Below are 26,318 nucleotides of genomic sequence, written 5' to 3' on the forward strand. Positions count from 1 at the left end.
TTCGTCAATCTGCCTGTTCTGCTCCCCAATCTGTCTCTGGTGAATCCTCTCACAGCCCCTGCACCTCTGGCCTGTACCTCAATTCTGTATGCATAAATAATTTTTTTTAATGTCATGGAAAGACACTACAGAAAAAAACACCAAAGCCGGGAAGAGGTTTACTTTGGAATTTTAAATAGAAGTCAGGATAGAGTTTACTGCCAAAAATATGTATGTGTGAAACTCTTAATACTTGCGTTAATAACTTAAGATGCTAGAGAAAGTATTGATATCTCTTGGAGTCAGAAAAATAAAAGTGAAAATGAACAAACAAAAGTCTGGCAGCCACAAACAAAGAAAAGAGAGAAAAATATCTGAAAAATGGTTGGACAGAAGAGACGGAAGAATTAAAATGGCAAATCCATATATCTCAGCAACGGGGAACGTATGACACAGTTAATAGAAAGAAACAACAAAAACATGAAGTCTGGTTCTGGAAAGAGAAGTGGCTGTGCAAAGGCATCACAATAAGAGAAGATGTGCTCAGTGTGTCTCTAGCATAAACTATAAACAGGCAGGAGGAAAAGAATACCTAGAAAAGAGGTGAGAGTTAAGTCGAGGATAGAATATGGAAGGCTATTTGGCAGACATTTACTTTATTCTGAAAATGAGAAACTAAAGAATTTGAAGCACAGCTTTGATACAATTTAATTGGTATCCATTATTGTGTTACATAGAAAATGAAATGTTTCTTGCACATCTTGTCAAAGCTTAAATTAAAAAAAAAAATCACAGAGCTTAAAATTGTTTAAGGGAATTACTATAGTTAGAATACAGATATTTTACAGATAAAACAAGATATTACTTGTTAAAACAAGTGCATACACTTGAGAAGATCTTTAAGCAAGCATTAAATAAATGCAAGCATGCCCAAAGGAAAAAAAAAATAATCACATTTATTTTTGCCTCTTGTTCAGTCAAAGCCAAATAATATGTATGTCTGTGGGTGTAAGGTCACCAGGTTACAAGATCAATACAACAATTATTAAAAGTTAGATTATAGCTACTACAGACCAGAGCCCATTAGACCATACTACAGGAAAGTTATCACTACAAATGGCTTTTCCTGTGTCCTTATCAATGCTGTGCACAAAGTATCTCACCCAAAGCTTTTTTCTAAGATCTATGTAGTGTTTACGCCTATCTAACCTCACCAGGCACTCATGGGTCAGTGAAATGAGGAGGCAGTGAGATATGGCAAGAGAATGATGAGAAAACCTGTTAAGTGTCACAGATGGACCAGGAGTCACCAAACATTTCAGGTCAAAACTTTCCACATTAAAAATAATCTCTTAAAATACATTCTTATTGCTCAGAAGTATTCAGGATCACCATGGAAACAAACCTCAAAGCTTCCAGCTCCTTTCTAACACTATAAGTTGGTTCTTCAACAGTCCAACTTGCATTTGTCTTAGTGGAGGAAAGCAGGTGAATGTTTCTGAGAGGCAAAACAAATTCCATTTAAAATGAAAATAAAACAAAAATTACAAAAAGATTCAGAGAAATACTGTCTAATACCAGTGATTGGAATATTAGCAACTTAAAGTTCTTTTAAAAATGCTTCAGTATAGAAACATCAGAATTATCCTCTAACATCAATGATAGTCCAAGAGATTTGAAAATGATACCTACTCATTTCAAATTACTGTCCTCAGGAAGGATTTTTCATTAGAAGTTCAATGTTCTTTTCTCATTTCCTAAAGACAGTTTATATATTTCAAATAAATATGATGGATTTCTCTTGTGCAACATCCAAGCCTCTTTAGAGTATCTTACCAAGAAGCATTTGTCTAAATCCACTAAATTATAAACTTTTTGAGGATGCAAAATGGCCTGATCATCTTTGCCTCTTTCATTGCATTGGGGAATGCTGGATTAATCAAATTTACATGTTTATTTTATACAGATCTTCCCAGAACATACTAATTTGAACTGTGAAAAATCCAACACAATACAAAACATAGTTTTGATAACATTTGAAATAGGTGGCCATCCTTTTCTTTTATTTTTTTAACAGATCAACTAATGATAATGAGGCTCATATTCTAAATTCTGGTATTCCAGAAATACAATTCAAAAATAAACAATGAAGAGATCTATATCATTGAGTTGTATGCTTTTAGCAATACTGGAAAATTTCAAATTTCTTAAGAATAGCAAAATAATGTGATGTTTCATCCCTCTGTAAAAAGTCTCTAGAAATGTCAAATAAGAAAAAAAAACTTATTCACAAACTCTAGGCAACTCAATTTTGCATTGAGTCTTTTCTCATTTCCTTAACTTTTACCATAGGAGAAGTAAATAATCCAGTTTATCTTTATGCCCAAACTATACATATAAATGTCCATTCAAGTGTCTGCAAAAAAATTGAAGTAATAAATTTTTACTAACTATATAAAATAGATATGTCAATAGTCTCAACCTATAGAATGAGTACAGTTCTATTTTTAAAAATTAGGCTTTAGAGAAGTAAATCAATTTTAATGAAAATGAAAACTCCAATCACAGCTTCATTTGTTTATTAGCAAATTCATTTCACCAGATCAGTGGTCTGCAAGAAGCATCAGTAAAAACTGTGAGGTTGATGTATAAATAGCATATTTTTCATCTTTTTTTAAAAAAAAGATGCCAATCAACTGCCTTAATCATGATAAAGCAGAAATGTTTCACTATTTTTTAAAAAATTAACACACTTTTCAAGATCAGTAAAATTTTCAAAATGAAAAACATATACCCAGTCTTTCAGCTTTGCTTTAAATCTACATTCTACTTCTTGCTGCTAATTTTCTTGGTCATTAAATAGCAACAGTGCTGTCTGATAAAAGTAGAGAAATAAGAACTCTTAAAAATCTAAGCTCTGGTGGCAAAAAAAAAAAACAAAACTAAATATTCCATAGCATGATTCAAAGTAAGGCCAGTGTCTACCTAAGGAGGGATTTACTAATTTTCAACCATGTAGTAATCACTAATTGAATATAGTCAAGTTGTGAAGCACTGTGTGATTGGGTAGGCAAAGTGTTATGTAAAATCTTAGACAATAGTTTACACACACACACTCTCTCTTCAAAAAGATCTTGAAGTCTAACTTTAAGAATGCCAAAAATAGGCCCTCCCTGGTGGCACAGCGGGTTAAAGCACAGCACTGAGAAGCTAAAGCCACCTCCGCATGAGTTCGATTCCCGCCTGCCCCGGAGGTGACCACATGGCGAGGCAGACCTCTCCTGACCCGCCCGCTGCTCCCCTCAGCAGTGTACTTCGTCGATCTGCCTGCTCTGCTCCTCTCTCTGTCTCTGGTGAATCCTCTCACCCTCCACATTTCTGGCCTGTACCCTAGTTCCATATGAATAAATAAATAAATCTTTAAAAAAAAAAAATGCCAAAAATAATCAATTTTCTTTAATTGAAATCTTTTAATAGAAAAGTTAAGTAGCATTCTTCAAGTGTTTACTTCCCAAGTGCTTTAGTATAATGGCCAACTACTACCAATGTACTTTAAGTAATTTCATTAATTCCCTTAACATTTCAGAAAACACGTCACCTAAAACTGCTTTTATCTATTCCTTTTCCCACTCCAAACCCCTGGTTATATTACCATGAATTTTGTAGTTTCCTCCAGCAGCAGGCAGACCATACCAGTAGAAATCCTTAGATTAGACAGGGAGAAATATGTTCCAAGAAGATTCCTACCCACTGTAACCCACCCCTTGTCACTGATTGTGAAGAGATTGTGGGTAAATTCTAGCTATGTTGCTGACTCATTTTTCCTACTTAATAGCCAAGTATTTAAAAAGATATCATTAAAAGGAAGTAGGAAGTAAAATATTCTGAAATTTAACACAATTATTTAAGTTCAAGGAGATCATTTACTAACTATAGTTCTAATATTATTTCTAAATCTCTGCTTTTAATCCTCCTAAGAAAAGTAATTGAGGGGCTATAACCATTAGGTGCTGAGATCACTTCTTCTTAACAGAAAAGCAGGTCACCAGTTTGCCATACAAAATGGTCACCCAAGGAATAAAGATTTATGACATAGAATTAAGGTCACTTTGAAACTTGCTTTTAAATTTTGACAAGATTTCCAAATCGAAGGAAAACGCAAGAGTGTAGGGAATATTTAGGAGCTTTACAAAGGGGGAAATCAAACAGAATTTGGGTAAGCAATTGTGGATCACAGGTCTTTCATCAGTGAGTACCTGAAACCTAACTCAATTTCTACTTCCCCTAGAATGAGGGATTCTTTCTAAGTTAATGGATAAGATTCAGGAGATGGGGAAGCCTCTGAAATTCTAGGCATCTTGCCTAAGGAAAAGGCTCACAGCTTTCATCAAATTCTCACAGACACCCTGACCAAGAACATTTAAAAGAAATATTACACTTGCTAGAGCTTTTGAAATAGTGGATTCACTACACACCATTCTGCATTCCTTTGTGCCTTAAACTGTTTCTACAGTCTCCTTTAGTGATTGAAGGAGAACTAGATAAAACTGTGGTTCTTGTGATTCATATGATACTCAAGCATTACTGATTACTAAAACAAAATTCTATATATTGCTCTATGTAGACTTCAGTATGCATTAAAAGTATATGTTAGACATTTTTCAATCTAAGATTTCTTTTTTAGTCATTAATAAGCAGGTGATGAAGATCATTAGAGGCCAAGAAACCACAGGAACAGATTACTGCAAAGAATCCCACAAACTAGGAGTATGATGGTATTAGTAGGTTTAGTTTCCCAGGCTCTTAATGACACCCAAGTTTCTTGTTTTAAGGCACATACACACCCTTCCAGTGACATAAGGGTGCATGAGCAGAAAAATTGGAGAACAGTCAGAAATATGTTGCAGTGTCTAGAGGCACTTAAATTACATACAAATCTTTGCTGAAATTGAGCTGGGTTCAAGGCTTGGAGCTCAAAAATATGGCACATATTACTCATTTGATAGTTTTTTAAAAGTCTGCAGGACAGACCAGTTTCTCTCTTCATTAAAGAGATAGTACCTCTATATTCTTGATTGCTTTTATGCAACACACAGGAATCTCAGATTTTTATTATTCATCACTTCCCTTCCAGTGAATTTTTTACTTTTCCTTTCTTACAAATTATTTTTAATGACTGTAAAATTGTTTTATATCCTACCCCTTACCTTCCCATCTCTAAACTATATATGATGGTTTAAAGAACATCAGTTGTTTTTAACAATTCCATAAAATACACCTATCTTCACCCTGAACATTTCCATTGCATTACTGTATCAAGGACCAAGTCTCAATTAACCACTATCTGACCCTTGTTCACTTTCTACCCTCCCCTCCTCCTGCCAAAGTTTGCCCTTCCTGCCAAAGTTCAGCACTTCCTAGAAAAGTCTCACAGCCTGTTTGATATTGTACTTCACTTTAGTCACCAAAGGAAGAATTTACAGGTGCTTGGCCCCATCTATAAGACCATGACCGAAATCTGACCTCCTGTTACAATACGTGAACTCCTGCCCTACTGATAAGGCTGGCAGATATAAGTAGGATTTTTCAAATAATCCTTTGGGAATTTATAAGCAGCACAGCCATAAAAGGGGGGTGAATGGAAGGTCGGTTTCACTAAAAATAATAAATATTGCCATGTTTATTCAAAGTGTGCCTTGTTATCCTCCAGGCCAAAAGTTCAGATAAACACTATTGTAAATGACAAAATATTAGAACTTTTTGTTACTTCTGTTATGATCCTTCCGTTGGACACCAATAGAATTGTTTTCCCTCGTATAAGTGCCAGCCCTGATATTGTATAATACAGTCTGAGACTAGAATAGTAGATTCATTGGCAGGTCAAAGGGAGGGTAGCTATCTTTCAAAATCAAAAATAAACATTTATTGCAAATTATGTACTACAAAACTTAGTGTGAGGGCTAAAAGAGATGAATAAAACATGGTACTTGCCCTAATAGAGCTTATAGTCTATTGAGAAAAAGAACACATTTTTAGAATATGATGATAGAACACAGTGAAAGCTAGTATAAATCTGCACTGAGTCCTTAACAGCGCAAACGGTATGGGAGCCCACTGAGCTCAACTTGAAATAACAGGAAAATTTTCTGGAGAGCACAAGTATGAAACAAATATTAATTCATAATATAAGAAGAAATCAGACTAGTAATTGAAGCAGGGACTGGTACAAAGAAAGGCTTGGCACATTCAAACAACTGTAAGTGTTTTCAGTATCATTAAAACAAGGTTGTAGCAGGAAATACGGCAGACAGAACCTGAAAAATCTATACTTTTATATGTTATACTTTCTTTTACACTTCTATATTTTACTCCACAAATGACCAATTAGAGAATTGTAAGCAGATAACACTGTCAAATTTGCATGATAGAAGGATCATTGTAACTATAGTGATAAATAATATAAGGTAGAGAGATCAGTTAGAGCACTATTCATAATCCCGATGAAAATATGAACTATGGTAATAATATTAAGAGATGAGTTGGAGTGGAAATATTTATGTATATGTGTGTACATATAGATATGCATTTATATATATATAATATGAAATATATAAATAAATATATGAATATATATATATATATAAGATAAAATTTCCAAATATAGTTATAGGAGTGGCGAAAAAAAGAGTTTAGGTTTCTGGCTGGTGACTAGATAGATAATGCTGTTATTAACTAAGATCACTGTATACAGAAGTAGATTTTAGGGAAGAAAAGAAGATGAGTTGATTTTGAAATAAAATTTGTGCTACTGGGGAATATTTGAAAGGCTATATTCAGTGGACCATTATACATAAAAGTCAAAAGCTCAAGGGAAAGCTGATAAGTGGAGACACTGGTTTGGAAGTTATTAGCACTTTAAATCTTGAGAGTATTTAGAAAGCTTAGGAAAGAGAGGAGAGAAAGAAGAGAAGCAGAACAAGGGTAGAACCCTGAGAATCATGAGCAACACAAAGATGGACTAGAGTCCACAAAAACTAAAACAGGTAACAACTATCAAAAAGATTTGGTAGAGGAGAAAGAATAGAAAGGAAAGAGTTAAGGTTTATTTTCTTGTCAGTTCTCATGTCTCTATACTCATATCTTTTTTTAAAGCTAATACTAATAATAGTTATATGGAAATAAAATATTTATACTACAAACTTTATATTAAATAATTCCCTTTTTTAAGATTTCTTTATGCATACAGAAATGGGGCACAAGCCAGAGGTGCAGGGGAGGTGAGAGGATTCACCAGAGACAGAGTGGGGAGCAGAACAGGCCGACTGATGAAGTACACTGCTGAGCAAAGCAGAGAGCGGGAGAGGAGAGGTCTGCTGCACCATGTGGTTACCTCTGGGGCAGGCAGGGATCGAACTCATGCAGAAGTGGCTTTAGCTTCTTAGTGCTATTCTTTAACCCGCTGCACCAACAGGAAGGGCCCTAAAAAAATCCCATTTTAAATATATCTTTGGAGGCCTCCCTGGTGGCCTAGGGTTAAGTCTCAGAGCTCTCGCATCTACAACCTGAGTTTGATCCCTGGCCAGGAAGTTAACCATATTTGGTGCAGCAGACCTCTCCTGTCACACCCACTATAACCCTCAGAAGTATATTTCAATAAATTTGTCTGTTTTACTTCGCACTCTGTCTCTGGTGAATTCTCTCATGACCCCCATACCTCTGGCCTACATCCCAGTTCTTCCATGCAATCAATCAACCAACCAACTATTCAATATCTTTGTTGCTACTATTATGAGGAGCTCACTACATTTTACCATACAGTAGCACAAATTAGTAACTTGAAAATGTAGAAAGAGATACAGAGAAGTGAGAAGTTCCCAAAAAGCCATGAAGAGAGAGAAGATGTACATGTGCTAGTACTTTGTTTACCAAAGAGGATATTTGATTCCTTATTTAAAAATCCCTACAGCCCTGAAACATCACTGTCTACAAAATAAACATGTAATCCAGAAAAACAGAGCTGACTTCTTAGTAATAGTTGCATCTTATCAAAATCTGGGAATATTATGAATGGCAAAACAGGTCTGTTTCTGCCTTATAAAAAATGTTTTTTATTTTAATTAGGAAGTTCAATGTTCTCTTGTTTCATCCTTATAGTTTAGGACGATTATTCTTTATATATGAAAAATATAAACTAACAAATTGGTAATCTTTGTGTGTTGATGTAAGAGACTAGAACCTCTATCCTTATATCTTAAAACATTACTTTAAAAAATACCAAAAAATGTATCTAATAATCAACATTAGAGAATATAACTCGTGTCAGAGTAACTGCCTTTTATAAAGTATAGGCCAGAAAATGATGAGGCGCCATTCATGCAATTAAAACTGCACTATCTAAAACTAAACTAAGCAGGTAATTATTATTACATTTCACATATGGGAAATAAGATTTCCCAATAAGGTTTTCCCAATTTCCCTAATGCCACACAGCTAGTAAGTATTCAAATAAATTGTCAGTTCTTTGCCATTACTGCTCTTGGTACTGACAACATTACATTAGCTAAACAAAGTATCCATTTTCACAGCTATTATACTATTTGAGAGCAAAAATTCATTTGATTTTGTAATTATGAGATAATAAACTTTAAAACTTGATATGAGTGAATATGGTTCACTTTCCATAAACATCTGACTTAAATGCAACAACTGTGAAAAACCAAAACCGTCCATACTATTGAAGAACTAAGTAAAATCATGGAGCAGGGAGGCAAGATGACACAAAATAAAAAATGCATATTACTGCATATGTGATTTCTACTAATTTTCAAAGAACAGATAATTCTTATCTTACATAAATCTCTTCATAAAATTGAGAAAGGAAAAAAAATGTTCAAGAATTCCAATGAGGCTAAAATAACCTTGACTTACAAACCATATAAGGACAAATCCAAAGAAAGAAAGAAGTATAAAGGTCTATGCTATTTATTACATAAAAATATAAAGAAGATTAAAAATTAGAAATGAAAAAATAAAGGACTTAAATTGTATGGAAACTCAAAAAGAAATAGCACTCCACCCTAGTCAAATTGGATTTACCTAAAGAATACAAGAATAGTTTAAAATAAGAAAACTCAAATCAATAAAATTCACCCTATTCACAAACAAAAAAGAATAAAAACCATAAGACTTTATCAATGTAGTTAGGAAAAGTTTCAATAAAATTCAAATCTTTCGAACTCTCCTGCATTGCGGGTGGAATGGAAACTAGTACAAACACTATGGAAAACTGTTTGGAGGTTCCTCAAACTGCTAAACATGGAGCTTTCATAGGACCCAGCAATCCCATTCCTAGGTATCTACACAAAAGACACAAAAACACTGATTCAAAAAGATACTTGCACCCCCATGTTTATTGCTGCTTTATTTACAACTGGAAACAGCCCAAATGCCCAAAAGTGGATGACTGGATTAAGAAGATGTGGTACATATACACAATGGAATATTACTCAGCAACCAAAAAAAAATAAACACATGCCTTTTGCAGCAACATGGATGGAGCTAGAAAAGATCATGCTTAGTGAAATAAGCCAGAAAGAAGAGGAAAAATATTGGATGGTCTCACTCATAGCAGGAATATAACAGACCAGATGAGAAAATGATAATAATGAACAGCTATATACCAGAGACATTGTATGGGGGTTGGAGTAGGGAATGGGATCAAAAACAGTGGGGGGAGGGAAAGATATTGGACGATGGTGTTGGCACATGGGTGATTTGGTGATGGGAAGCCCAAGGGGATTAAAACTGAGATGGAAAAATGCACAAAATGATGTAAAAATAAACTATTATATTATTCATTTAAAAAATTCAACTCTTCCAATAAAATTTATAAAAAATTATCAGTCTAGGCCCTCCCTGGTGGCGCAGCGGGTTAAAGCACAGCACTAAAAAGCTTAAGCCACATGAGTTCCACATGAGTTCGATCCCCCCATGAGTTCGATCCCCGCCTGCCCCGGAGGTGACCACATGGCGCGGCAGACCTCTTCTGACCCGCCCGCTGCTCCCCTCAGCAGTGTACTTTGTCGATCTGCCTGTTAATGCTCCCCACTCTGTCTCTGGTGAATCCTCTCACCCTCCGCATCTCTGGCCTGTACCCCAGTTCTGTACGAATAAATAAATAAATCTTTAAAAAAAATTATCAGTCTAGGCATAACTACATAAAGAATGCTTACCAAAACCTATAGCAAACATCAGTTAATATAGAAACTTTAGATATATTCTCCTTCAGATTAGAAATCAGACAAGTAGTATGATCCTGGTCAATATAATAAGACAGTAAGAAGAAAACGAGATTATAACTAACTGGTAAAAACTAGCAACAAAAGTTTAAAGTACTTTGCTAGTAACCCAACTAAGAGTGCCCAATATTGTTAAAATAAGCGTAAAAAACTCCCTCAATCAAACCTCAAAGTAGATTTTATTCTTCCATGAATGGAATGACTTAGCATTGTGAAGGTGTCAATTATTTCCCAAATTCACTATAAATAGAAATTGTGCAAATCAAAATTTTAAAAGGACTCCTTTGTATGTACTCAAACTGATTCTAAAATATCTTAAGAAATAAATGTGGAGGAGATTTAAAAGAAAAGGAAAGCACTGCTTACCAAATATGTAGAAAAAGTACAAAAGAAAATATAACAAAATACACAACTCAGAAACCAGTTCATATAAATATGGTTACTTAGTATGCCAGAGCTACCCCTCAGGAATCACTGGGTGATGTGCAGATTATGAAGTAATTAAGATCACTAAAACTGAACTGATCGTATAGAAAGTAATTCAGTTGGATCTATACCTTACAATATATACAAAGGTGTAGTCAAAATGGCTCAAGATCTAAATACTAATGGTAAAATATTAGATAATGTAAGTAGAATGCTCTATGACTTAGAGCAAAGGGGGATTTTTTTAAACAAGACTCAAAAGTATTCTATAACAATGATGCTAAGAAAATTTTTTTTAAATGAACAAAGTATAGGGTTGAAATAAACTTTCTGTTTCATGAACGATAACAGACATAATTTAGGATCTGATTTGAATCATCCTAACCTGAAGATGTAGATGTTGACTACATGTATGTATACAGGGAATTTCTGAAATTTCTCCTTCCAGCAAAGAGGAAAAAAGAAAAAATTCAACACAAAATTTGTTAAATGTTAAAAGTGAACATTTTAGAGAAGAAAAATTTTACATGATTAGTGAGTCTATTTTATACTAATAATAGGAGAAACACAAATCAAGACAGAGATATTATTCAATATCCTTCATATTAGCAGAAATCTGAAGTTATTATAAATATATCTTATAACCCAGCAACTCCACTCTTACATATAGAAACAAACACAAATTCATAAATTGCTGTAACAGAATTTTAGAGGCAATTTAAGTACTGATCACTATAGTAACAGAACATTACAATGCAACAAATACAAACCATCAATTAATTATCACGCAGAAGTGGAAGGTAATGAGCTAGATATACAGACTATAGTAAGGATAGATATTTTTTAAATGTGCTAAATAAAAAACAAAATAGAACTATCTCTACTGACAACATTGAGTAATTATAAACACATATACATACAAAATTGCTGCATATATAATCATGACTATATATTAAACATGTTCAAATTAGTATAATTGGGGACGCAAGCCAATTGGGTTTCTGGATAGACATGAATGGAAGAACATAATAAAATAAAAGAGGGAGACATGTAGGAAATAATGATAATAAATGTGTTATAAAATAAGATGTATCTGATTTAACTAATGCCCTGTGTATTAGTTAAAATTGTCTGCTTATTTTATATGCCTTTCTTCAACTGAGTCTATATCCTTGTTCATCTCTATATAACAAGGAATGATAGATGGCAAAAGAGTAGAGATGGAGGAGAAAGAAAAAAACAGGAGAGTAACAGGAATAAGAAATGGAAGCAGAAACTACCAGATCTTTTTTCAAACAAGGGCAATCACTACAAAATACTTCAGGCTCTAAAGTCCACAGACCAGTGTGGAGTCCCACACTGTCTGAAGCAATGACTAAGACAATATGTTAAATAAATTAAGAAAGTAATTGTGTAATAGGGAAGGTAATAAGACACACTCAATTTAGAACAACCTTGTAGAACTATGCTATAAAGCTATGAACTTTCCTATTAAAAAAAAAAACTACATTACAAAAAAAATCAATAATGGGTTTTTCTCAACTTGTTTTTGATGATACTTTATAGTTTAAAATTATGATTTACGTTTTGTGAATCTGTGAATCTGTGTGTCTGCAATAGGTGTATTAACAAGACAGAGAAGGGTCATTACTTAGAATATTATTTCCTCATTCAATATTACCCCAGTCAGTCAAATTTCTTTCACATGTGATTTATATTGCAAAAGAAATAATTGTCATCAGTATTAAAAAAGTAAATAATGGTATTCTAAGATTAAAAAAAAAAAGGCAGTTATCCAACTAACTGTATTAAGAAGAACAAAAATCTAAATGTGTGTGATTATTTCTAGGTATAGTCTAATAATGTGTTGATGATTAGTAGAAATTAAAGTTACTAGTAAAGCATATTACATAGCAAAGATAAATAAAAGATACAAGAAAAGAATAATCTTTATAATTAATTGCCCTTAAATAATAGCTTCTCATCCTCATTCTTAATAAACAGAACAACTATCAAAACAGAAAATGCAGAGTTCCAAGTACACTAGATATCTTTATTAGGCAGTCAGAGAAAGACTCACCAGAACTGAATATATGTGTAGACATCGATAAACAGGAGAGAAATCCACCAAATCTTGGGCCCCAGGTACCTGCAAACATAACAAAGATTATCACAGTATATTCGAACAAAGCTATTTCGAGCAATTGCATTTACTTTTACTATTAAGCAGAAAATATTTTTTGTTTTACAAATCAGCTCATTTCCAAGAGAGAATCACTAAACACACCATGCTTCTAAATTAAGATCTAATTTTGACATTTTAACCATGAGATTAATAAACTGTGAATATATCACCAAGGATAAGAAAAAGACCAACAGGATGGATATCAAATAAGTGACAAAAGTGTCTCCTGTCCTGCATCTGCTTTGAGAGATACATCTTAAACCATGTGCCTCCAAAGGGAAAACAAGAAGCTGGGGATGTGATTTTAAGGACTTCACTTTGACTTCTTAGACACATGGCAATCTACATAAAAACTAAGTTTCAGTGGTCAAAACAAAACATGCCACACAGGATGAATTAAATAACCTGCTACTCAATTACTGAACAGAATGGGAATTAGTGAATATTTAAGTCAGCTAGGAAAAATGGAAGATAATGTAAATAATAAGATAATCAATGGAAAAACCAAACCTACAAGTAAAAGCAATGAGTTATCACTTGAATAATGCACACTAATTAAATCTAGACATCTAAAGATAAAGTAAAAATGCATACTAATTAAATCTAGACATCTAAAGATAAAGTAAAATATCAGGTAAGAGCTTAAGTGTAATCATTGTGCTAATACAGAATTGTTTCATGACCAATGAGTATATCATAATTTACTTTGGTCTTGATTTCCTCAAAAAAAGCACTAACTTTAAATAATAACAAATTCAATCACCAATTTGCTTATATATTCTTCTTCAGGAAGTTTGTTGTTGTTCTTTTTGGCCTTAACTCAGAACCAACACTCATTCAAAAGCAAAGCGCTCACAGCCATTCCACAGAGGCTAGGTCCTTCAGGTGTCATACACATCATGACAGATGACCATCCACATTGGGGGGCAATAAACCTAGAAATCTGTAACAAATAAGCTAATGGGGCCTTTACAAACAAAACTACTTGGTTAAGATTGGCTTATGTGGCTCAACAATTTAGGAAGGGAACTCAGGCCTCACCTGTCACAGCCAACAAACATTTTCATCCAAACCTAATCTCTGTGAGTCTGTCTTAACCTCATCATACTAGACTTCAACCTGTTGAAAGTGCCCAGACCTGGCACTTTTGGAAGCTATTTCTTAGCCTCTGAAACCAAAATTCCCAGTTAAGTCATCCTAAGCACATGACTGCCTGCTCTTAAAGCAGTTCACAGTAATGTATTCAAGAAAAGAAGACACGGAATGGAGTTTCAGTTCACAAACTCTACCTCCACCCCCAAAATAGCCTACTATTTAGAAATCATTTTCCTCCATGCTCCCTTCTGTGAGGAACACTATAAACACTGTGAGGAACCAAGAAGAGCGCTGTGAGGAGAAAGGCATGTAAAGCATGCACTGACTCATGTTGCTTTGAGCTAGATGTGTTTTTTCTGTTTCCACTAATGAAAAAGTATCACTTATGTCCAAGGAAGGAGAAAGGAGGAGAGCAACTTGCACTGAACGTGAAGGAATGCTATATTTTTGGAAGGATAAGAAATGAACTTTCAAAAAATCGAAATAAATGGGAGTGGGGAAGTGTATCAGAACAAAGGGCAAATTTTTCCTGACTACCACAAATGAATAGGTCTGTTTTGAAGGTCCACATTTTGCTTCCCATTTCAAATGCTAAATTTCTGTCAAAGCTGTCTTCCTTCTACTTCCCTACCCCTCCCTCTCCTCAACTTGCAGAGAATGATTCAAGCAGACTTAGGTTTCAGCTGGGGCAAAGGGAGGGGCCCAAGGACACTTTCCTAAGCTAACAATGACTGTCTCTAATGGTTTCAGTCTCTAACAAAAGCCATGACTCCATCTTTATCAGCTTCATCTAATTTTTCCTTTCCAAAGTAAATAACACAGCCCTTGCATTTTACACATGTCCAAGTTTGACAAATCATTATCGACTGAGACTATAGCTGATAAGAGATAACTTTGTGGTAGGACGTTGTCATTTCCTCTCATAAGGGCTTTCTTTCTGAGATACAGAAACACGATTAAAATAGTTAAACATTTCCTCTGCCTCGCAGTCAGGAACTCAAGACATTAAGATACTGGAGTCTGTATTTTTCTAGTTCAAATAGATCTATGAAGATACCAACAGTAGCCACAAGCAGTATACTCAAGATTATACTGCCTTTTTAACTAGTTGTTTTCCTTAAGAAGAGACATGAAATAATTTCATCACCAAGGACAGCAGCTGCCTAATTCCCTATATAGTTTCTGAATGGAGAGCATCAGTGGCTACTACCAGCTCAAATCTCTTGATTTTCAAAGAGGACCGAATATTAGGTAAGATTTTAGATTTTATAACGAAGAAAGCTATGCCTTAGAGCATGTTATAATACAGAAGTTAAAATAAGCAAACTTTTGGAAGAATTGTAAGGTGATTGCGCCACAGTACACAGAACTAGAAATCATGAAAGCAATATGTATATTCTACAATCACATATATTAGAAATTGTGTATCACTGGATACTCATATATATGGTTAAATGTAATAATATGATTATTACATTTTTATAATAAGTATGAACAATTTTTGTCAAAGCATTACTTCTGAATAATGTCTATAGAATATCTGTTGTAAAGTAGTATTATATACTACATCACATGCCACTAGATAGATGACTAAAAGAAGACTAGAGACAAAGGAAGCTAATTACTAAGTTAGAAAAGTAAATTTACAAATAGTATAAATGGAAGGCAACCTGAAAAATTACTCCTATGACTTCCTGCAACCAAAATATATTTGGAAAAATATAAAGTTCAAAGAAAAACTGGGAATATTAGATGGTCAGAAAGAAAAGAAACAAACTTTTTGATGATGAAAATTCTTGCCTTGAAATAAATAATGGCAGCCCTCCATGGTAGCACAGTGGGTTAAAGCACAGCACTAAGAGGTTAAAGCCACTTCAGTATGAGTTCAGTCCCTGCCTCGGAGGTGGTCCACAGGGCACAGCAGACCTCTCCTGCCCTGCCCGCTGCTCCCCTCAGCAGTGTACTTTGTCAGTCTGCCTGTTCTGCTCCCCACTCTGTCTCTGGTGAATCCTCTCACTGCCCCTGCACCTCAGGCCTGTACCCCAGCTCTGTATGCATAAATAAATAAAAATAAATAAATAATGGCAATCAAATTTTAATAGGTATACTCATTTAAAATTTTTATAAAACCTCCTCCCTTCAAGAAAGAAATTAGATATTAGTAGCTATTTCTACTGTCTTTAAATACTCCCAAGTGAAAGGGGAAAAGGAGAACATCTGTAGGTAATGACCTGATAAATCTACCTGCTTTATTACTAGGAAAGCATATCATTAAGAAAGGGGGATAGAGTACAAGAAAAGCTTGCTTGCCTCCCTCCACTTAAGAAGAGTAGCAAATGTACTATCAGAGATTTATCAATACTGCTCACAAAAACAGTAGATGAAAACAGAAATGCATTAGTACTCACTAGCCCTGTTGTTCACACAGCTGTCCCAGGAGATATACACACACACACCACACACAGACCATTTATTTTTCTCTTAAGAAACCGTCTGAAGTAGATGGGTTATCCAAAAAGAATGAGATCGAAATTTGCAAGGAATTCAGATATGTTTTTCACTAATAATTTTAGTCATTTTCCTTCTTGAAAATACTTTTGATTACTACTTTATACAAAACAGTTTCTCAGTATTGGTAAATGAATGCAGGGACAGTTATTAAAATGTACCAGGCCGCTTTCTGAAGAGAGAAAACAACAATGACTATTGCCTTTGCATGCAGAGGATCAGTTTCAACTGCCCATATTTTGTCTGGCAGTCAGGAGATACCTGGCTATGCTTTTTCACTGGTATGCCTTTCAGTGCTACTTTACTTCCAAACCTCAGAGAAAAGAAGGGTAGAATTCATCTGTACTTGAACTTCCACAGAGCTGAAACTCTGTAAAACTTTGTGAAATTCTCACCACTGTCACACCAACAAACTAAAAGGTCTGAAATTAGAAGTGACTAGAATTAGCAAGAGTGGTCATCTTATAATATATACAAATTTTGAATCATTGACACTGTACACCTGAAATTAATGTTATATGTCAATTATGTCCCCTAATTTTTTTTTAAAACTTACTTTCAGAAGCTAGAAACTCTTCTGTCTGTGAACATGTAAGGATATCCTAACCAGAGCCCTGTACTTAAAAGTACAGAACTTTGCTATTGAGCTTGTCACAACATTTTAGAAATCTTCCAAAGAAATCCATTAACAGATTACTACTTAAGTTACTCAAGTGGCCATATGAAGCAAAAGAAAACAAGGAACACCACCAGTTTTTCTTATTGAAACACCGCAAAACACCTTATGGTCAAAATCAAAAGATCGTCCCTCAAGAATTCTCAGCTTGATGCCAAATCTTAGGGAAATTAAAATTCAACTGGTCCTTACTTAGTAGTGGTGTACTATATTCCAAGAAATTGTAAACTGTTAGACAAAAAAGGAAATTTAGCACTAAATTAAGTATTAAATAAAAGGTACTAAGAGGAAAAAAATTAAAATGATCAAAGATAGGCTAAAATGATATATTATTATATAAAAGATTAAGAACTAGTATCCTAATATATAAAAAAAACTCACTATAATTGGAGGAAAAAATAATTAGAAAAATGGTCAAAAGACATGAACAGACACTTAACTGGAAAAAACAAAACAAAATACAATAAAACCCTCAAACTTGTAATATACTATATTTCACCCATAGGGATAAGAATGTAGACTGAAACTACACAGAGGTACTATTAATATTTCTCATATATGTAACTGACAAAATTTTAAAATTTAAAAGTTTAACAAGATAATGTCCTAAAGAAGTTATAAGGAAATAGCCACTACATACATTGCTAGAGCAAGAAAGGATTGAAATAATTTGAATCATAATCCTTATGAAGCAGAATTTGACATTATCTAACAAAATGACACCTACATTTGGCCCCAAAATAAACAATCCTCCCCCTAGGAACCTATCCTGAATGTACATCTCTGACTATATGGAAACAATTCTCAGGTTTTTAAGTTTATTTTGAACTATTTTTATAGTTAAGGATAATTCACATACACTCTAATTCACGTTTTCCAGTGAACAAAACTTTATGTTCTGACAAATTCACACAGTATTCTAATCATAATCACAATCTAGACTAAAAACACACACACAGGGCTCCAACACTCTCCAAAAATTCCCACATGCCCCTTGTAGTCAAATTGTTTCCTGACATCCAATCCTTGGCAAACAGTGAATCCATTTTATATCCCTAGAATTTTGCATTTTCAGGAGTGTCATATAAATAGACTCCTATAGTAGTAGACAGCTTGTGAATCTAGTTTCTTTCATTTAGCTGAAAGCACTTAAGATTCACTGTGAATAAAGATTCATTTCATGTGCCTATAGGTTATGTCCTTTTATATCCAATTTTGGATATATACAATAGTTCATTTATTCCCTTAAGCACTGAATACCTCCTTGGGTTTTTTCTACTTTCCAACAATACATGAATAAGTTACTAAAAAAATTCAGATATTGATTGTTTTGTGAACATAATAGATCAATATCTAGGAAGGAGATTCCTAAGTCAAGTGGGAAATGTATATTCAGCTTTGCACTAAGCTGCCAAGTATTTTCCACACTGACCACACCATTTTTTGCACTATTATAGTACCACATAACTCCAGTTGCTCTGTGCCTGTCAATGCTTGGTATTGTTAGTATTTTTTTTTTTTTGCATTTTTTTTTATTAAAAAGTTTATTTTTACATCATTTTTCACATTTTTTTTTTCATCTCAATTGTAATCCCCATGGGTTTCCCATCACCAAATCACCCCTGTGCCACCACCATAGTTAGTATTTTTTAAAGCTAAATCTAATAGCTATGTAGTTGAAACACTATTTTGTTATTGTTGTTTCTTGGTTTTTAACTTATTTAATCAAATTTTATTAATTTCCCACTCAGCTATTTTTACATACGTAATTTGGGGAGTTCAACTTCACAACTCTGTATGTGCAGATGCTTCACTCACCTGCACCAGAGCACCAGGACCAACCCATCATGACATTATCCCTCCCGCCCCCCTCCTTCCTCTCGTCTGGTAACCCCTGTATTTTTGACAGAGTCAAAAGAGTTATCTTGTTGTGTTTTATCAGTTTGTTTTCTTTGGTTATTCATATTATACTAATAGGTGAGGCCATCAGTAATTATCTTTCAGATTCTGGCTTATTTCATTATTTTACCTCAAGCTAATTCCATTTTTCCCCCATAAGAGATGATTTCATCTTTCTAAATAGTTAAGTATTTCACTGAATAAATACAGCACAATTTCTTTATCCAATCACCTGTCAATGGGCACTTAGGTTGATTCCATGTCTTGGCTATTGTGAATAATGTTGTTATGAACATTGATGTGCATGTATTTTTCTTACTAGAAAACACTATATTTTAATTGGAAGATGATCAAACTGGAAATGATCAAATAACCACATATAAAAGACTGAATAAACTATGGTATAGTCAAATAATAAAGTACTATTTATCAGCAAACATAGAATGTGAAAGGCTCCTATGAAATAATATGGAATAATTTTCAGAATATATTTTCATGTCAGTGAAGACAAAAGTGTGTATGTTATGCTATTAAAGTCATGCTAAAATATAAGGAAAAGCACATACAAACATACACAAGCACTCATGAAACTGATAATTTTCAAAAGCAGAAAGAACACAGTGGGAAGGATAAAGATGAGAATGGTATTTCACAATTTTGCCCCTTGAACCAGTTCATACTTTATAAATTAAAAAAGTAAATAATGATAGGAAAATTATTAAAATAACACCAAAAGAAACAAATGAATTTAATTATGTATCAACTTGATAACCATCACACAGAGCGAAAAGGTAGCCAAGAAACACTTGAACAAAATATTTAAACTATATAGCCCCAGTGGGATATACTGTAGGATTAAATGAACTACAAAGAAATGTTGACCTTGGAAAATTTATTGCTTTTAGTGACATTTGCACAGCAATTCTGAAACTAGTTTGTGTTATATGATTAGACAAAAGGGTAAATAAATTGATACTCTGGGAATCAGAATTCTCAAAGATACAAATATGAACTAGAAGAAAAGGAAGACTGGTGATATTAGGTTGACTTGGAAGAATCAGCTTTAATTCATGATTTATAAAACCATTTATGATTGGTACAGTATGTGTATTTCTTAGTCTGTCCATAAAAGGAGCATATCTAATGCCTACCTCTCCGTTTGTAAATATCATTCTCCAGTAAAAGGAACAAGAGCTCTTTGCAGAAATGGCTGATTCTGCAGCTGGAGAAGAACACAGAGTAAACCAAGAACATCTTGTGCCAGAAAAAAAGGAAGTTTTCAAAAATTGATGGAGATATGTCAAAGGAAAAATGGATGAGACTCCCACTGGCCAAATTTGGAACAATTGGAGAATCAAAGAAAGAACAGAATAGAACCTATTGTATATAAAATAAGGATTCATGTACCAATGCTGATACTAATAAAAGAGAGGAGGAGAAAATTAAAGTTCTGTATAGAAGAATGCCAACTAATCAATGTGAAAGAAGTAACAAAAATAGAAAATCATTATTTCACAGTCACCATAGTAACATGGTTCAAAAAAGAATCATGAATGAATTCTAAAACCACTGGGTGATAAACCATTTGGGAACAGGAGAGTCACTAGTACCAAAGTTTTGTTTCACAATAACTTCTTCATTATAAAGAGGGAAAAGTACTTTGATAGTGGAGAAATCAGGAACACAAACTTAACCAATTGTAGGCCTCTTGATAAGATGTGCTGAGAATATTGCTATGATAATATTCCTGTCCAAAATGGTTAACATGAGCCTAATCACGACAATTTTCCAGATGTGGCTAAACAGAATGATATTAAAGTAGAAAGACTTAAAAATTCAATGCACTATGTGACACTACTATGGATGTGTCTGAAGGGGAAACAAATATTTGCTAGAAATCTTACTATCAGGATGCCTGGAATTTTGTATGAGTTGTGCACTAAGTGGTAGGAATGTATCAATGTTAAATTTCCTGAGTGTGATAACCTTATTGTGACTATGTAGGAAAAAGCCATTCTCAGGAAACTACAGATTACAGAACTGAGAGTTCAAGTATGGTACATGAAGTATACCACTGTCTTCCAAATGTCTCAGCTTTTGAAAGTAGAGTAGAGAGAGAGAGTCTTTAAAAAAATTTTTTTGAGAAAGTGTTAAATCTTAATATAGTTAAAATCTTAAAATTTTAATCAGTGGAGTTTTTAAGTGAAAGGTACATGGACCTTTATTTTCCACTCTTGAAATTTTTCTTAAGGTTTAAAATTCTTAAAAAGAAAAATGAAATTTTTAAATGGACAATGATATTCCAATGACTTATCATCAGGGAAATGGAAATCAAAACCACACTGAGATAACACTGCACAATCATGAGACTGCACACTCATGAGAATGGCCCATATCAAAACATATACCTCCCACCCTATTCCCCCCTCAAAAAAAAAAACCAGAAACAAGTGCTGATAAAGGTGTGGAGAAAACAAAACCTCACACACTATGGAGGAATGTATACATGACCAGCGCTATGGAAAACACTATGAAGGTCTCCCAAATTTTAAAAATAATTTGCTGGATAATTCAGCAATTCTAGTCCTGGTAACTATCCAAATAATGCAAAGATACTAAGTTCAAGGAATACATACATGTTTATGTTCACTGCAACACTATTTACAATAGTATGTTATGGAAACAACATAACTTCCCAATGACAATGAGTATATAAAGATGTGGCATATATACACACTGGAATACTATTCAGCTAATAAACAAAGATGAACTCTGCCATTTGGGACAAATGGAAACTGAAGGGAGTTACACTAACTGAAAAAAAGTCCAAAGGAGACAGACAAACACTGAATGATTTCATTCATATGTGGAATATAAAGAAACAAACAAAAGAACAGATAAAATTAAGCCAAAACAAACCCTCGGAATATAATTGCAGAATTGAGGTTATCAAAAGGGTAGGGTGGGGGTGATGAATAACAAAGGGAGTGTACCCAATGGACTATGGTGAAAGATTATTGGTGCTTTGGTGGTAGGCCTGGTGTGGCAACACTCATCTAGAGAGGGGTGTACCTATGACCCTAAATCATATACTGTGTCATAAACCAATGTTAATTCAATTATTTTTAAAAATGTTACTTAAAAATTAATTAATTAAAAGAGTTAACATCTGCTCCATTCCAACAAATTGTCATACAAGTCCACCAAGGAGTAAATAAGAGAGAAATTAAAATGGAATACTGTGTAGTGCTGTGATTTGATTTATATAAACAACTTCCATGGAAGAAGACACCTAAGGTTTGGATAATGTTCATCTACATGCAACCTAAATATAACTTGGTAGGTATCCAAAATAAATAAAAGGTGTTACAGAAGAGGTGAGTTGAGCTTGTCCTTAGGAAAAAGTAAAATTGGGTATTTTAGACAAGAAGGGGTAAAAGAAGCATATTGCCTAGTTGGGGTTATTAACAATCTACCACTGAATGAAAGCAACCTAATCAACTCTTTGGTTGAATAAGCAAAGAGTGAATCAAGGAAAAATTATTTAAGAAATAAACAGGCCAGTAGATGTTTAAAATGACAGCAAATAATTTCAAAATTTCAAGACATTTATATCATCACCACAATGCAAATATTGAAAAGACTGTAAATAAATGTGAGTCATACTATTATATTTTTATTGATGAAAAGCTCAAAGAACAGGGGTAAGAAAGGTAAAAAAGAATGACTAAAGAGTGGCATAGTGTTTTCATTCAACTGTCTTTCAACTTGTCTTCTTTGCCATTATTTTGTTTGACTATATGTATAACAGACCAGTGTTCATTAAAAACAAAGTAAAACTTCAGAGCCTACAGGGGTTAGTGGGTATTGGGAATAAAGTAGTCTAACATTTAAATTTTGTTTGTTTGCTAATTTTATTGAGAAATAATTGAATATATCACTGTATAAGTTTAACATAAAAGCACCGTGGTTTGACTTCCTTATATTGTGAAATGATCACAATAGTTTCAGTTAATAACTAACTTTGCAGAAGAGATGCAATCAAAAGAAAAAAGGCAAAAAAATTTTTTCTCTGTAACAAGAACTCTCTTAACAACTTTTCTATATATCACACAGAAGTGCGTTCCTCATATATATTTACCATGTAACTGGAAATTTGTGCTCTTTCTCTCTCTCCCCCCTCATATATAAGGACATTACAGAGTATTTGTCTTTCAACCTTCAAAATCTATTCACAGTATAACAAAAATATTTCCTTTTTACGGCTAAAAAATATTCCACTGTGTATGTATACCACAACTTCTTTATTTGTTCATCTATTGATAGAAGCAAAGGTTGCTTCATGTTGCTTCACTATTGTAAATGATGCTGAGAACATGGGTGCAGATATCTTTTGAGTTAACATTTTCATTTCCTTTTAATACATTCCCAGAAATGAAACTCTTAGGTCATACAGTAGGTCTATTTTGAATTTTCCTAGTACTTGTCATACTGTTTTTCATAGTGGCTATGATCAATTTATATTCAATTATAATTCAATTTACATTCACCACAATTATGTGAACATTTGTTATCACTTATCTTTGTGATGACAGCCATTCTAAACAGGCATCAGGTTTTTTTTAAATATTTATTTATTTATGCTTACAAAACTGGGATACAGGCCAGAGGTGTGGTGGATGAGACAATTCACCAGAGACAGAGTGGGGAGCAGAACAGGCAGATGTACTGAAATACACTGCTGAGGGGAGCAGAGGGTGGGTCAGAAGAGGTCTGCCATGCCACGTGGGTCAGCTTCCTAGCAGGGGATTAACTCTTGCTGCAGTGGCTTTGGAGAGCTTCATAATAATGTGCTTTCACCCATTGCACCACCACGGAGAGCCTGGCATCAGATTTTTTAATTGTGGTTTCCACTTGCATTTCTCTAATAACTAGTGATATTGAACAGCTTTTCATATATGTGTTGGCTTTTTATTAGAAAAATGCCTCTTCATGCCCATTCCCATTATCTAATTAGGTTACATGGTTTTTGCTGCTAAGTGTATATGTGTTTCACAAGTTTTGGATATTAACCCTTTATCAGATATATGCCTTACAAATACTTCTCATGGTGTAAACTGTCTTCTCATTTTGTTGGTGATTTTGTTTGCTAGGCATAAACTTTTTAGTTTACTATAACGTCGCTTGCTTATTTTCAGTCTCTGTGATTCCATATAAATCTTAAGCTGTTTTTTCTATTTTTGTAAAAGTTGTCATTGGAATTTTGATAGGGATTATACTGCATCTGTGGATGGCTTTTGGTAGTATTGACATTTTTGCAGTATCAATTCTTTCCATGAACATGAAACAACTTTTCATTTTCTGTGTTGTTTTCTATTTCATTCATAAATATCTTACAGTTTTCAGCAAGGATCTTTTATTGTCCTAGTTAAATTTATTCCCAAGTATTTTATGGCTTTTTATGCTACTGTAAAAGGAATTGAGTGATTTCTCACCAAAAATTTCATTGTTACTATATAGAGTTGCTGCTGACTTAGTATAATGTTACTTTCGTATACTAGAACTTTACTCAGCTCATTGAGTAGCATCAAAGTTTTGGGTATTTAGGACATTTTATTTGGAAAAATCATGTTATCTCCAAATAGAGACATTTTTACTTCTTCCTTTCTGATTCTAATACATCTTATTTCTTTCTCTATCTTGACTGTTCTAGCTAAGGACTTTCAGTACAATGCTGAGCAGGAGTAGTAAGAGCAGCACTCTCTTCTTGCTCCTCATCATAGAGGAAAAGTTTCACCATTGAGTATGATGTTAACAATTGGCTTGTCATATCTGGCCTGTATTATGCTGAGATAGTTTCTTTCGATGTATAATTTAAGAGTTTTTATTATGAATGGATGTTGAACTGTGACAAATGATTTCTCTGCATGTATTTACACGATCATGTGATTCTTTTCTTTCATTCTATTCACATAATATATTACATTTCTTCATTTCATATGCTGAACCATTCTTGCATCTCAGGAATAAATTCCACTAGATCATGGTAAATGATCCTTTTAATGTGCTGCTGAATTCAGTATTTTATTGACAGTTTTTGCATATGTGTTCATTGGGGATATTGACCTTTGGTTTTCTTTCCTAACCATTTTTTTTAGTAAAAATTATCTGCAATCCAGATAATGCCAGCCTGATAAAATGAGTTTGAAAGTGTTCTGCTTTTCTTATTTGGAAGATTTTGAGAAAGGTTGGTATACAACCTTTTTTAAATGTTTGGTAAAATTCACCAGTGAGGCTCTCCCTGGTGGAGCAGTGGGTTAAAGCACTGCATTAAGAAGCTTAAGCCACTTCCACATGAGTTCGATCCCCGCCTGCCCAGGAGGAAATCCACATGGCACAGCAGACCTCTCCTGACCCGCCCACTGCTCCCCTCAGCAGTGTACTTCATTGATCTGCCTGTTCTGCTCCCCACTCTGTCTCTGGTGAATCCCCTCACCCACCGCATCTCTGGCTTGTACCCCAGTTCTGTATGAGTGAATAAATAAATCTTTTAAAAAAAAAATCACCATTGAAGCATTTTGGTCTTGGACTTTTCTTCCTTTGGGAGAATTTTGATTAATGATTTTCTCTTCTTATTAGTAAATCTCTTCATGATTAGTTTCTTCATGACTTAGTCTTGGTAAGGTGGAATTTTCTAAGATTAGAAGTAAATCAGTATTTTACACTGTATTCTTTTATTTATTTATTTATTTATTTTTAAAGATTTATTCATTTCTGCACACAAAACTGGGGTACAGACCAGAGGTGCAGGGGTGGTGAGAGGATTCACCAGAGACAGAGTGGGGAGCAGAACAGGCTGACTAACGAAGTACACTGCTGAGGGGAGCAGCAGGCGGGCCAGGAGAGGTCCGACGCCCCGTGTGGTCACCTCCAGGGCAGACAGGGATAGAACTCATACGGAAATGGCTTTAGCTTCCTAGTGCTGTGCTTTAACCCACTGCTGTGCCACTAGGGAGGGCCCTACACTGTATTCTTTTAATACACATATCTTGCATATGAAATACCAGAACTACTATTGTTATAAACCTATGTTCTCATCATTTCTTTCAAACATGTGACCCTGTCAATCTATCTTCTACTTGGTCATTTTTTAAATAAAGACTCAACATAAGTGAGTCTCAATATAAGTGAAAGAAATTTCTCACAACAATACAAATGTGATAATAAATGACAACTGCCAATGTGTAGACAC

At 34.1% G+C, this 26,318-nt stretch overlaps 1 protein-coding gene across 4 annotated transcripts in view; it reads right to left on the minus strand.

The window, feature by feature from the left end:
• The window catches only part of EXOC6B (exocyst complex component 6B), a 525,152-nt gene that overhangs the window by 268,994 nt on the left and 229,840 nt on the right, over positions 1–26,318 (minus strand). For all 4 annotated transcript variants that reach the window (XM_012731527.1, XM_012731526.1, XM_012731525.1 and 1 more), the window contains one exon: positions 12,784–12,852. In XM_012731527.1, coding sequence (XP_012586981.1) covers positions 12,784–12,852 — 69 coding nt within the window. The remainder of the gene's footprint in view (positions 1–12,783; positions 12,853–26,318) is intronic.

The sequence above is a fragment of the Condylura cristata genome, unplaced genomic scaffold (assembly GCF_000260355.1).
Source record: "Condylura cristata isolate star-nosed mole 26May11 unplaced genomic scaffold, ConCri1.0 scaffold00031, whole genome shotgun sequence".
NCBI lineage: Eukaryota > Metazoa > Chordata > Mammalia > Eulipotyphla > Talpidae > Condylura > Condylura cristata.